The sequence below is a fragment of the Calidris pugnax genome, unplaced genomic scaffold (assembly GCF_001431845.1).
Source record: "Calidris pugnax isolate Ruff unplaced genomic scaffold, ASM143184v1 scaffold1, whole genome shotgun sequence".
In the NCBI taxonomy this organism is placed as follows: Eukaryota; Metazoa; Chordata; class Aves; order Charadriiformes; family Scolopacidae; genus Calidris; species Calidris pugnax.
In genome coordinates this window covers 10,977,294-10,992,530 of record NW_015090800.1, presented here as the reverse complement: position 1 = coordinate 10,992,530, position 15,237 = coordinate 10,977,294, and the positions used below count along the sequence as shown (strand labels likewise).

Here is a 15,237-nt window from a genome sequence, read left to right as displayed (position 1 = left end):
CCATGGGCAGGGGCACCTCCCAATAGACCAAGTTACTCAAATCCCCATCCAGCCTAACCTTGAACACTTCCAGGAAAGGACATCTACAGCTTCTCTGGGTGACCTGTTCCAGTGCCTCACCACCCTCATAATGAAGAATTTCTTCCTTACATCTAATCTAAAGCTACCTTCTTTCAGTTTAAAGCCATTAAATATGATAAATGGTTCAACAGCTATTACCAATTTGCTTTCTGTGATGAACAGTTGTTTTGTTTTAGCAATAAATTCTATTTAAAAACAGCAAAAATACCCAAAATACCAGACCTGGAGATAAAACTATGTTCATTATTTCACTGCCTTTATCTTCTGTGAGTAAACTTTTAATAGAATATATTTAGCAATCTGTTGTATGACAAGAGCTTAGTATGAATAAATAACTCCATTCATTTGACAGTAGGTTGTTAAAATGTATTACTCTATAGAGTCTATAGAGATTTTTGTTCTTTGGCTTCTATTCATCTATGGTACATTTTCATTAAATAAAATGTTTATAATTATTCCCGTGTATCTACATGAAAACATTAACTAAGGACCAAGCCTCTTGAGATTCCATCAGTAGTAGAGTCTTCTTGTAGGAGGAAAGAATCTCAGAAGTAGCTGATGTAAAACTTTTTTATACTCGCAATCAGTGTAACCTCAATATTAAATTTTCTGACTGCTGACACAGCAGGAGTGTAGAAAAATCTGTCAAAATATAAGTAATAACTACTGATTTATAGAGGAACTGCTGATATAAAGAATTTTAAATCTACTTTCCCTTGATTTGAAATCTACTGCACAAAAAAGGAAATTGCTATTCTGCCAACATTCACACTGTTGATAAACTTAATATTTTGCAAAAGTGGCAAAATAATATTAATCTATTATTCTACTTTTGGGTTTTTTTAGCTGTCAAAAAGAAGATTTGAAAGCCATGTGTCAATGTCAAAAGCCTGGTGCTACGGAACTGAACAGGGGAATTTGGGAATTTACTCCACTGCAGCAGCATCTCTAACTTGATTTAATCAGCCAACAGATCTGGTAAACAGCTTAATCTTTTTTTGTTGTTGATCCCTGCTCCCATTCACTGACAACCATGGCATATACAGGCAGGGTGGTGAACAGGGCAGAGACAGGTTTTTGCAGCTGCAGGTGACTTCCGAGTGCCTTAACATTTATCTGTGCTGCTGCCCACTGGAGCAAGTGTTCAGGGCCAAGGCATGATGTAGACAAACACCACAAAGAGTGAACCCTTGTCTTCATTGTATATTAATAAATTCAGAGTAACTCAACCATCTGGCTGAATCATTTTAATTTAGGCTGAAATTTCTGAGCACGGTGTGACCCTTCTGAGACCAAGAGTTTAAAATTTAGTTGCCTTTGATTCCTCGTCTGATTTTCAAAGATTATTCAGCAGTCCCATCGAGGGGACTTGGTGCTTTGGAAATTGTAACTGAGGTACATGCATACAGCAATGGAAGTTTTAGTAGAGAGATGAATGGGTATGTGAAACCTAGAGAATGGATGAAGCATGCAAACATTTTAGTAGATGGTTGCATGGAACCTAGAGAAAAAGATATCAGTAAAACATGCAGAAATTTTAGTAGCTCTCTGAATGGCTGGATGGGACCTAAAAAAAGGAATGAGCAAATTGATATCAAAATTCAATTATTATTCCAGAAATTGGGAATACAATTATAACAATATTCAGCATGTTTGATAATGTTAAAATTGAAAAAAAAAAAAAAAGGCAGAAGAATGCAAATTGAATGAGTATGAGATAACATAGTAAATTTTGTGGAATTTCTGTTGAGTCACTTTTTTCTCTGAAAATAAAATGATGATCATATATAACCTGATTTTTTTAGTAAGTTACTTCAGGTATTTTTGGAACTAGAAATGCTATAAGAGATTAATGTACATAAGAACATTTTATTTTTACTTCTCTGAGCTACTGGTTTACAGGGAAATAGCCACAACATGACAAAGAATTTATCACACTGTCCTCCATTTCTTAACTTCACAGTGAACATAAAGGGACATAAATATCTAATTTCACACAGACAATAACTACTAAAAAGAAATAGAACAGTAAAACAGACACACAGATAGGCATACTTTATCTTCCTAAGTTCTGCTGTTAACTTTGTCTTTAAAAGGAGGTGAAAATTATGGACTACATGGTTTATGTGGACTACCAACCTTTCTTTACTAGATGTCAGGTTCCAGCACAGCTGCAGCATGCTGCTGAGAGGGGTTGTCTCAGACTCCTGCAGTGTGCTGTTTCTTATAAATTATCAGCAAAGAGATCACAACTGCTAACACACAGGTGTTGTAGAATCAATGTGGAGTTCTGATATGAAAACTTTCCCATCTCATCCCCATTCAGGGAAGTACCAAAATCTGTTATTTCTGAAGCTACAGAAACCGTTTTATAAATAGTTCATACAAAAACTAACCTCTAGCTGGTTCTGTCCTTACTTCCTTTCATTGAAGAAATTTTTCCTAATGTCTAATCTAAACCTCCCCTGGCACAACTTGAGGCCATTTCACCTTGGTACCTGGGAGAAGAGACCAACTCGACTCAACTCACCTCACCTCACTGCAACCTCCTTTCAGGTAGTTGTAGAGAGCAATAAGGTCTCCCCTCAGCCTCTTTTTCTCCAGGCTAAACAAACCCACCTCCCTCAGCTGTTCCTCATAACACTTGTTCTCCAGAGCCCCCACCAGCTTTGTTGCCCTTCTCTGGACGTGCTCCAGCACCTCAATGTCTTTCGTGCAGTGAGGGGCCTAACCTGAACTCAGTGTTTGAGGTTCAGCATCACCAGTGCTAAGTACAGGGGGTTGATCACTGCCCTAGTCCTGCTGGCCTCAATTTCTCATACTCTCATTTTCTAGTGTGGATTTGGAAAAACAGACCCTTTTCCATTTTTGTGAATTATACTCATCGTTATAAAGATTTTCTTCTGGCAGACAAACATGAAGGAATCACTGTAAGAAAATATGCTTTCCCGCACTTAGTGACATTCTGCAACAAAGCAGGAGCTGATAGGAACAATTGTGCTATCCCTAATTAAAAAACTAAAACATTACCGAGTGTTTGGCAATGACATCTACATTGCTTTGCAGAAGTGACAGTTTCACTGGAGCATGTTAGAAGGTCATCCTTTCTACATATTGGTATTCAGACTTTCAATGCAATTCTTACTGAGGCGGCTGCTGCCACCATGAATTGAAACTTGAAATATTTCCTATACTAGGATCTCAAACAATTTTTTTGGTAGCCGAGTCCTCCTAGAGAGGGTAAGCACCAAGAAAGCATTTTCCCCTTTAGAAATATTTGTGTTCTTCACTAAATTCAAAACAGAAACATAATAATTTATAAAAAGATAATAGAAGTGTTTGATAAGATACCTACCATGTTTTCTTTTTTATTCAGTAAAATGTCGACTCGTAAGCAGTGGGGAAAACACCATTCATGTTCGGTTTGGGAACAAACATTTCTCTCATATCAAAACTAAAGCAAGCAGAACTAATTGCTGGAATAGCTGGAGGCAAGACTTTTCCCTTTTTTTCCTATCATTAGGCATGCAAATTATTCTTGATTTGTGTTTCCATTACCAAGATGACAGATTTGATTACTCACGCAAAACTTTGTGTGTCAAAATAATTGCTCAATGCAAAGATAGCTGGCAAAATAACATGCACTGAATCCTGATTCAGAATTTATATTTTCAAAAGAGTACTTGAATAACACTCTCAGTGTTTATATTTTGACTTTGCTGAGAAAAATAGCCATGCATGCCTTTGCCAAATAAATCTGTAAGTATCAAGTATGCATCCAGTCTGTCTAAAAGGCAAGATTTTTGCTGGAAGAGACCAAAAGCCAGAATACATTTCCTAGCAAGCCATTTTTTGATTTGCCATGAGAAAGCATAACCGTGCCAAATGAAAAGCAAGCATTGCATCAGTTGAAATTATATTTTTGTTTGGTTTAACCTTTTATCAGAATAAAGGGGAAAAAAAAAGGTTATTCCTTTTGAAATAAGCTGATGAGCTGTTTGAATTCTACTTTGGCAGGGAGCACAAAAAGGAGCAGAATTTGGCCCAGTTCCCTCAAAATGTACCTTTGTAACCAGAAGAATTGCCAGCAGAACTGGAGTCTAATCTCAGCAGCAAAAAATATATATTAAAAATGGAGCTGATTTTTACATACATTGCTAGTGGAATAGTTATGTGTTTGTTAACAGCAGAGTCCCTGAAGGCATTTTTTGGAAGTTGTAATGAGCTCAACTGCTGGGCTCCCAATGAGAACAGAAAGACAAATGTGTGATTTCTTCTTTCAGATGAAAAATTCCGTTGAACTTTGCTGAAAGGTAAAAGTGCAATACAGAGTTTCTGTGGTAGAATGGAAACAGCTTAGAACGACAGCAGGAGATTGTCAGGTTCATGTAAAAGCTACCAATGTGCGTAGTATCTGAGTTTTAGCAAGCTTGGTCAGTGTCAACATCTGGGCTTACTTAAACATGGCTTTCTGTTCATGCAAATTACTTGAAATTCGGTCTATTCATTAAGCAGTCTATATAAATACTGTTGCTAAAGTGTCAGTCTTGTTTGCAGAATTTTTGAAGATATTCATAATTATAATAATTTCCTTGTGCTATATAAATCATGCAGGAAAAGGATCCAGGAAGCTTCACATCACACTTCTGAAATTTTGCACCAAAATTCTGAATTAAAGCTCAAGCAATCCAGCATCAGAACAGCATTTTGGGAATGTTCTCTTTACTGCTCATTTTTTAAATATAATTTCAGACTCACCTTTGCCCTTTCCAGTTCCATCCTCCTGTGGTGTTTTTTGTTCTGTGTAGGAAGTACAAGTATATTTTTGAGAGGATCTTAAAGTAAAAAGAAAAACTTACACAGCATTAAAAAAGACAGCAATATTCTAAGTTCTGTTATTATTGAAAAACTAAGATTAAAGAATTATTGATATACATGTATATGTAATATTCAGTTGTGATCCCATAAAGTATTTTCCAACTCTGTGCGTATCAATGCATTTTCTATGTTTTGAACAAGTTGTATAAGATTGAGGTTCCTGTACTCAGTAGAAGGAAAATACCAGCTTTTTTAGAAGTAGCAATTGTTAACCTCTTGTTCTTGGGCTTATTTACAAAACCCTTTATAATGAGTTACATATCATTGTTAATTTGGATGGAATTAGATCAGACATGAGATAGTGAAAAATATTAATGGTATCCAGAGCTCCACCACTCTAATCTGTTTATCCTTAAGACAAAGTACACCACAAAGAGAGTGTACTGAGTGTGTTCTTAATTCTTTATAATCATCATCTTCATAATCTTTCCTGGGCTATTTGTTTTCAGTTTTCTTGATCAGAAGATTTGCCAGCTTATCCTCTACTCGAAGCACATAAATCTGAATTATCTTTGACCTCAAACGTGTAAGAAAACTTGGACTGCATTTTCCACAAAACAAAAAAATCTATGCTTTCTCTGTTTTAAGATTCAATAGAATTCCTATTCTCTTTTGTTTCCTATCCCATTCATTTTGCATACAAGGCCATTTAGAGACTTTTCAAATCATATGAATTGTACTGTCTTCAAGGCGTAAACACTCAATATTCTACTGCCTGTGAACAATGACTTTCCACAGCAAACTTACCTGTCAGCTGCCTGATAGAACATGGATATGGATGAATACCAATGAACTAGCATTGTCCAGGCGGAGCTAAGATAACTTTTATACTATGGAGAAAATATCTGCAAGAGCCAGTTGATATTATGATTATCCTGATTTCTTGTTCACATGAACATAGACATGATAATTATGAAAATAAAACTTGAAATTTGGAAGACAAGTCCATGTTCTGGAAGTCCAACAGAGCCTCAGTTGCTTCTGTCTGGATACCCTAAGTTTCCAGGCTCCGGTTGTCAGGTCGTCCATCTTGGCCTGATGGTCAAACCTGTTCCTTCTTAATGGGAATTTTGCTACAGTAACATTTTCTTTCCTACTAGGAAATGAGATTAGGAGAATTGACTTGGTAGGTGGTAGGTTCTTGGTAGGTGGTAGCATGTCTAAATACCATTTGAAAACCTCAGCAGGGCCATCAAACCTGATGGCTTGATATTGAGATGTAGAAGGAGCTCTTATAATGGTTTCCCAAAAATTCCTGGTGTAGTTCAAGATGCTGATTATGTCCAATAAACTATGTATCTCTTACAGCATCTGGATTCTTGAACAACCACTTCCCTCTTTATGTGATAGCACTTGGTAATCCAAGATAACAGCATCTTGAGTCAGGCAATAGGAAGCTAGAAGTGACTGGCATTTCCAGCTGAGTTTGGTCTGTGCCTAACCATAAATGTCTACTGACATTCTGCTTGTTTTACAGAAAAGTACAGGTATGGGGAAAAGGAAGGGGGTTATAGGAGTCATTTTGTGTTTAATCCTGTATATTTAAATAGAAACAAAGAAGTTGTTATTTATTTGAAAATGTTAATAGATGTTTTTAATATAATGGTTTAAAGATGTTACTCCTTTCTGTATACAAAAAGCAGCTTATAGTTTCAGTTCTATTTAAAAGTTAAGATTGATGAAGAACATGAATTTAAGTACAAAACATATCACATGAGAACCTCAGTGTGAATATTTTAAAATTAATTATGATTTAGTTAATTTTACGATTAAGATACAACCATCATGAATGAAATATCAATTAACTTTCCTTACAAATACATGCATTATGAAAGAGTTATTCCTAACATAAAAATAATATATGGGTTATTTAAACGTGAATCTCCTTGTGGCAGAAGACATAGCTACCTCCAGACTTTGTCATTTTTTAATGAAACAGTGTGTCCTTTAAAGAAAAATGTCTTCAGTCAACCTCATAAAATGTCAGTTTGCAAGACTGCAAGTAAATCCAAGTTTAACACCTGAAAAATATTTCTTTTGTTTGGTATTGCTGTTTAGGTAGCTACACAGAGAATAAACTCACCAAATGGTTAAATTAGATGTGCATAATGTATATATGTATTAACCAGCATCTGAGGCTATAACTCAAGTTACTCAACGCAAATCAAAGGCTTGCTTACCTTTCCGGCTCCTGCTAAAAGAAAATGTAGCAACTTTGCATAGAGCTTCAGCTTTACCTGAAGCCCTAGTCCTTATGAATAAGTTTTGCCTCACCTAACTTTGTCTTCCTGTAAGTTATTCACCCACTGTAATCTGGACAGCCAGACTCCTGAGGGCAATTGCCTATACATAGACATCCAGTGACATTTTAGATAGGTTATCTGGGAATCGCCCAATAGATGAGCATGTATGACCCAGGATATGCTCCACTGGTTACTGGTGGAACACTGTTGAACAACGTAGACAAGATATCAAATTTTCAGATGGCTGAAATAAGGTGAAATGAATCCCATGCTTGATTCTGTCAACTTTACTTACAGCGTGCCTTCGAGGAGAAATGAAAGGGAATATTTTGCTAATTAGATGCTGTTCAGCATCAAAGACAGCGTAATTTAGCCACAGAATTTAAGCAGTCATAATTTTCCTGTATGCTGAAGGACTTTTACATCATTATGCAAGCAAGTCTCTTGCAAACAAAATTTGAGTCTGAAAAAATCAACATTCAGGCAAAGTGAAGTGAGAATATCTTATTTGGGCAGGCTTTCTTACTTTTCTTACTGTCCTCTCACTTTCAAAGGGATAATGAACATATTATGTCTATGCAGTATCTAGTCTCATGCAACTGTTGTTAGTGTTAATGTGCAAATTTACATTTTTTACACTAACCTGGAGGTGGTGCAGTTTCAGTTTCAGTCTCTGAAAAATGAGAAAAGAAGACAGATATTGAGCTTCAAGTAAAAGCAAATATTTTCCACACATTTGGTATGTGCTTGCTGAATTCAGGCACAATTTGGATTCCTTTAATATTTAAATGCAATTTTCAGTTATTTTTTTTGCTTTCACACATGTGACACATGGCATCTTCAGTGTTACATGGTCAGAGGCCTAAAGCTTATGCTCTGTGAAGAGAGAGTACTGAACTTGTTCAATCTGGAGAGATAAAATAGTCATAGAATCATAGAACCATTTAGGTTGGAAAAGATCTTTAAGATCGAGTCCAGCCATTAACATAGCAATGCCAAGACCACCACTAAACCATGTCCCTCAGCAACCACATTTACGCGTCTTTTAAATACGTCAAGGGATGGTGACACAACGGCTTGCCTGGGCAGCCTGTTTCAATGCTTGGCAACCCTTTCAATAAAGAAATTTTTCCTAATATTCAATCTGAAACTCCACTGGCACAACTTGATGCCATTTCCTCTTGTCCTGTCACCTATTATTTGGGAGAAGAGAGCAGCCTCCACCTCACTACAACCTCCTTTCAAGTTATTGCAGAGAGTGCTAAGGTTTCTCCCTGATATAAAGATCATCTATTTGAATGGATTCATATTAATTTATATAGGTGAGCTCCAGTACATTTTGGGACCTTTTGGCAATTCCACTTTAGGACAGTTCTGGAATATTGTGGAATCCCAGCTGAATTTCAGGTTTGGGTTTGATTTGTTTAAGTCAATTGGTCTTGAAACTATGCTTAAATGTATAACATACCACATTGATATGCTTCTATCAGATGATATCCTATGTTAAAGCAAACTTTCCATCAACTGGAATAATATCTGATATGACTTTAACCACCAGGTCTAATGGACTCCATTAACTGAGGAGGATCATGCACAGGGAATCCAGAGACCTTGATCACATTTTCAGCACATCGTTAGATCTAGAGTTCGGTATTCAGTGCAAGCAGAAAGTAAAAAGATCAGCTTAGCTGCTCTGTGTAGGAGCTACAGTATGTATGATTTTTCTTTCTTTCAGCTGTGGTTTTTAGTCTAAATCACTTCCCTTTCAGATGTGTGATACAGAAACCAGGCTTTTTATCCTATTTAAGTGTTATCTTCTTGGGGTAACATGTTTTCTGATCTAAAAACATAAGAACAAACTACCTAGATAAAATTTATCTTTAAAACATTAAAGGAAGCCTATTTTCAACCTGTAAAAGCCTTAGGACTCTAGACTGCTTGAAAATATTAATACTTATTGGAGATAATGCATTGAATTATAGTTTAACTACTTGCAACAAGCAAAGATTTAAAAGGTTTTAATTTTAACTGTAACAGTAGATGACTCTTGCTAACCTTTGTCATGTTATGGGTATTAACCTTTGGGACCCCACCTCAGATCATATTCAGGAAATAAAGTTTCAATTTCTGTCACACAGAAATGCTGGTAAGGCTATTCCTTTGCACTCAGATCTAAATATAACTAAAACATACTTCTCATTCTTAATAAATCCATTTAATATTTAAAAGGGAGGAATACTTTTAGTACAAAAATAATTTTTAGCTGAGTGTGTGAATTTGATATGGTTCAGGAACTTCCAGCCGTGTATGCGGATGCTATAGCAAATCCTTGTAGAGGGTCCAAAAAGAATCCCTCGCTGCAGGGAAAGAGCTCAGTGCTGTACATTCTGGTCACGGTACCCATCATGCAGAATAAAGGGGAGACATAAAGTCCAATAGCAATAAAATAGCTGTACTTCAGCTCATAGCAATTTGTTTTTTTCTGGTTTTACTAACATACTAAGTTTTGGTTGTGGCCTAGTAAAATACAAACATTTTTCATATGAAAATATGGAAATTCCACCACAAAAATTACATCTTGGAACATGTCCCATTTATTACCATAACAGTTTTGACTGCCTACATTGAGAATAAAATGACATGTCTGTCACACAGATGTCTATTTCTTGCATGGAAAAGTAATAGCAGAAAATTATTGACTATATACTTGTCTTTTTTAAATTTAATAGCTAGAAACAGGGAGTATTCTTAGAAACACTGAATTAGAAAATTCTCCCTGGCTCACCAGCAAGATCCACAAATTTATGAACAAAATTTCACCAAACTAAGCACTTTCCAGGCTCAGATGAAAGGATTATGAGCCTTTTGAGGGACTTGCCTTGATTTTTTTTATTTTGAAAGGTATTTCATAGCTTTGTCACACAGTAGTGTTGGTCAGAAATCACACATCTTTCCAGTCCTGTCTTACCTAGCAGTAGGCACAGATGTTAGCTAAAAAGCTACCGCATGGATCAGTCCTGAGACGCTATGATTATAATTTAAACTTCATTTCATACATGCAGACATACAAGGAGATATTCAAAACCTGAGCAATGTCATGAACAGCCTACTCTAGATGACCCTGTTCCTAGCAGGGAGGTTGAACTAGACAACCTGCAGAGGTCCTTTCCACCCTCAGCTGTTCTGCAATTCTGTGATGGGATGATGACTGAAACCAGACCAAGAAGTCAGTGGTTTCTTTCCCAAACCACAATTCAAAGCTGTTCGGGCTATTGCTAGGAAAACCGAAGCAAGAACTGAGCTCCGGGGAGAGACCTGAAATATGGTGTGTGAGGAAAAAAGGAAGGGGCAGAGCTCCAGGCAGGCATTGGGGGTGGCAGAGACATGGGAGATACTTCAACATAATCTTTTGGCCATGTGTGACCCCTTTCATGGTCATGCTTGGCTTACAGATCCATTCCTGAGGACAGCCAGGAAAAAACCCATTAATAGCACCGAGTAGTTTCCACCTCCCCAAAGAATGATAGCCCTCTCTGGCTGACCTCTGCAACAGGCTTTTCAGCCAGGAAAGGGCTCTGTGTGCTCAACCAGCAGCTTATGGTTGTGCTTCTTCCCTAGGCAACATGCTCACTGGAGTCCCCAGATGCCATTCCCAACAGCCCCATTACCTAATATGGTGCTCTGTCGAGGCATTGTCAAGGGGGCTGGCAGTGGAGAAAGCGTTGTCTCCAGCATGCACACCTCAGCCCCTTGGGGTTGAAGACGTGTTCTTCACTGGGTTCTAACGATGCCTCCTGAGTTACAGTGTAAAGAGGCTGTTGAAGTCCAACTACTGCTGGATTGATACCGTAATGTTCGGCTGGGCCTTCTACTAAGCAACTAAAGTTAACTCCTGCCTCACAGTTTCTAAGACAAAAGGGAATGGTCTCTTCTTTGCAGTTCTTTATTTAAGAAGCCAATAATGTTACATTTCAGTGGGCTGTGTTGTGTTAAACACAGACCTTGGGTTATTCAATGGTTGTAAAACATGTAAAGCAGCTGGCTATCTGTAATTCTACAGCAAGAAAAGAAATTAACTTAGCAGCCCTTTCTACATGGCTCCTCAGAAAGGACAGTATATTAAGAAGTGTATTTAGCAAATAAAGTGAAAGCACAACTGTCACTTAGATAACATCCAAAAATGCTTTCATGCCTTAGCCATGTCATGAGATGCATTCAGGATTCAGTCTGATATAGGATATGAGCACTTAGAGCCAAGACATTTTGATTTGTGATTTATAATTATACATGCACATGTATACTCTTGCAAATCAGCAGGAGATGCAATTTGACCCATTACCAGCAATTTTCCATCTCTGTTCCACATTTACTATGTCCAGCTTTTCAGATAAAAAGACTTAAAATCTCATGCTATGCATATAGATGAGTAAGCTTTAAAAAGTTCCATGAGATTACCCATATGCTAAAGTTATGCTTAAGTACTATTTTAAATTGGGAATATCATTATTTAAAATTTCAATTCCATTTTAGGTCTGGCTGTACTGACATCTGACCTGCAATAACCACGAGAAGTTTTGGCAGGCAACTGGCAGGGTGCTTATGTGTGGTGGTAGCTAGTTTTCAAGGGTTCTAAGTTCCCATTTCCACTGGCTTCTGTGACAGCAACAAGCATAGAAACTCCCTGACATCATATATATTACTTTTCACATCGGAGTGTAAACATAACGAGGCATGCTGACAGTTCTAAAATAGTCTCCAGGTCCTACTCTACTAAGGAGCTAGGAGCAAGGTATTCTGGACACTTGTGGTTCAGAGCATTTGAGAGCTCCAGGTTATCAGCAAGCATATTGGGAAAGAGGTCTGGCTGGATAACCCTTATCATCTTACAACTCTGTACTCATGACCAGGGTTTTTTTGGGTAGGCTTAGGAACTCTCAGTGATATTGGAAAATGAGTAGTGGAGGTTGTTGGTTTTTATTCCCTTAGGTGGAGGAAATAACCTTGAGTATTAAATCAGGGCTTTCACAAAGTCTAAAGATAGCATTTCGCCATCACCGAGCTGGAACATTGACAAGAGGGAGGAGAAAAGTCTCCTACACTAATTTCTCTCTGCAGTTAGATTGGTTACAACCCAGCAAAGACTGGTCTGAACAGTCAAGGGATTCAGGACCTCACCCAGTCTGACCAGAGGGCTTACTCCCATTTACCTGAAAGGGAAACCAGGACTCTTGCTGCATCACTATGGATACAGGTATGATATCTGTCTGTGTGACATCAGCGTATTAAAGTGACTTTCATATGTCAAAGAGCACGAGAATGGTCACTGAATGCTTTTTGTCACAAAGACCTGTCAACTTGTGTCAAATTTAAGTAGGTGGATTAAGCTTGTGGACATAGCCTCAAGGGATCAGATAAATATAACTATTACGTAGGCATTCCTAAAGTGATGACTCTGCTAGTCAGACGAAAATAGACAAAATTCTAGTTTGAGGAGAGAGCGTGGATCACCCCAGGCCTTGTGCAGTTGTCCTATGTAGGGTTTGTCCCCGTGCACAGCCCCTGTAAGACACAAGAACTGCTGATGTGGCACATGGCTTTCTCCTGGGGTAGATGCTCCACTGAAATTGGAGGGCAGGGAAGGACCAAGGACATGGAACAGTTGCTTGACAGACCTCATGTCAGATCATCAGCAGAGAAAAGCAGTAAAGCTTCTTACTTTCAGTGTTACTTACATTCTCTGCAAAAAAAAAAAGGGCTCTGAAGAAAAGAAATGGCTCAAAATGGTTTGCCCATTTTTTATGAGTCACTTTACCCAGGCCAGTACAGTCTCACAGTGGCATCAGTGATGTGATTAAAAGCCGAAACCTCATCTTTTGGAAGACAGGAACTTGCTCAGCAAACTATAGAGATTACCAGAGCAGGATGAGCGTTTCATTGGGAAACAATACTGTTAGCAGACCCCAGATTAAGTGAGCTGGAAAACAGAGGGCTTGATTCAAAGTCATTTGTAATCAATAAAAGAGCTCTTAATGCATTCAGTGGAATTAAGCAAATACTATTCTTATCAATAAGGAGTGGAACGCTCAGCATTTTGCAAAACCTGAGCACAGCCATGCAGACAGGGTCTGCCCGCTGCCTCATGAGTCTCAGTTCTTCACTGAGAAATAATCTGATTTGCATGCAACTTCTGCAGACAGTTCCCAACCTGAGGGGATGCAGGAAACTGCAATACCAGCTGAAATCAATACCATTTTTATGAATATCCATGGACATTTCATTTTCTGCATTACATTTGTAATAAAGCTAGAGAAACTACTGTAAACAAGCACCAGTCCTAGGTCCTGAGAACAAAAGTCATTCTAAAGGACTGAAGTGAATAAGCAGTGGTGCTCTGGCAGCTGCCTAGATGACTACTATTGTGGCCAACAGTGTGATGGAGCCAGACTGATGCATTTATTAATGTATTCCTATTTTCTGTTTCCACTTGTAATGGTGGTGTAGACAGATGAGACTGTCTGTTTAGACTCTCTGTGACTGTTCCTGGTAAGACATGAAAACAACAACCTTAGGGTAAATAATGTCTCTTATTGCAACAAAGTGAACAAATAGGCATGTTCACTGGAGCTGAATTTTTTTTTTATATTCCAACAATTAAAAGCATCATAATCCAGTGATGGATCTTCAAGTAGGGACCGGGGAAGAAATAAGCTTAACAAAGACTTTGCTTAAAAATTTTAGTTTTGGATATGATTAAATTTCAAAACCATTCCTAATGAATTTCAGCTTGTAGGAAAACACCAACAAACCCAAGGATAATAATTAGTTTCAGAAACAATCAAAATAACTCCTATTATAAATGATATTAGGAACCACAGGATCCTATGAAACCATCGTATGATAAATCCTGATTTAAGGACTGAAAAAATGGATGAGCAGTTGGAACAAAAGCCTACCGATACGAATTCTGTGGAGTTGCTTAGACACCAAAGAATAGCTTATAGATCCACTTGAGGAGCTGCAGTGTAACTTAGGACTCCAGATTTTGTCTTAATTGCCATCCATAATTATGGAAGTACACAAAGCAACCATTGCTTGTTTAGTGTTTGTTTTCCTTTCAGTTCTCATTTTCCTAAAATGATACTATTAAATCAAATTTATCAGTGTAAGCTTCCACATCTTTCTCACTTCTTCTGAGAACTTTGCTTTCATATAGTAATTAATCTCTAAAGAACACTGTAACCATGACCTTGAAGAAAAGTAATTTCTTTAGTAAAACGTATGTTTACATGTCTTTATTATCCTAAGTTTGTGCAAGGAGATGGTCCAGTAAAGGACTAAGTCATCCATGCATTAAGTCTCCCTCCCTCCCGTATTTGATTTCTGGTAGGTAGAAGGCAGCCATCATCAGTCAACACCCTCATCAGATTGTGCAAGACTTCCTTGGCAGTCTTGATGTTGTGTATGTACTGTAACTGGGAACTAGAAGGCTGCCAAGCGTTCACAGTATTTAAAATAGAAAAATAAAGCTAAAGTTGGTAGCTTCAGTCTAGTTGTCACGTTCCCATGTGTTCTCAAACTTTTTTTTAAGCTACTCAGCCCACAAGGCACCAAAATAGAGTAATTAAATTCCAATTGTATTTTCTTTGTATCTTTCTTCTCTTAATTTATATCAAAGAAATTAATCCATAAAAGTTGTGTACTTGTGCATCTAAGAGAAAAAAAGAGTATGCATGCTTATATCTCGTAGATCACAGACTACCAGTAGACTACAATTTGAGGGCCATATTTAGTTGAAATTTTTTGACTAAATGATTTTCCATTGAGATTTTCATAATTGCATTTTTCTAACTTATGTCATCATTTAAAAAATAAAATTAAATTTCCAAAACTGGATTTTTTTTTATGATATCTATCCTGCAAAATCTTGTAGGCAACTATTTATATGGTGAAACGATTTTGCTGAAATGCGTTATAGTGTTTACCAAAGTGACTTGTGTTGATAAGGTAACTATACCTTTATGAGAAGGCTTTGTCA

General features: G+C 37.4%; 1 protein-coding gene across 2 annotated transcripts in view; it reads right to left on the bottom strand.

The window, feature by feature from the left end:
• MYBPC1 (myosin binding protein C, slow type) overlaps positions 1 to 15,237 on the bottom strand; it is an 81,115-nt gene that overhangs the window by 50,646 nt on the left and 15,232 nt on the right. For both annotated transcript variants that reach the window (XM_014937185.1, XM_014937187.1), the window contains exons 2-3: positions 7,846 to 7,875; positions 4,840 to 4,881 (exon numbers count right to left, since the gene is read on the bottom strand). In XM_014937185.1, coding sequence (XP_014792671.1) covers positions 4,840 to 4,881; positions 7,846 to 7,875 — 72 coding nt within the window. The remainder of the gene's footprint in view (positions 1 to 4,839; positions 4,882 to 7,845; positions 7,876 to 15,237) is intronic.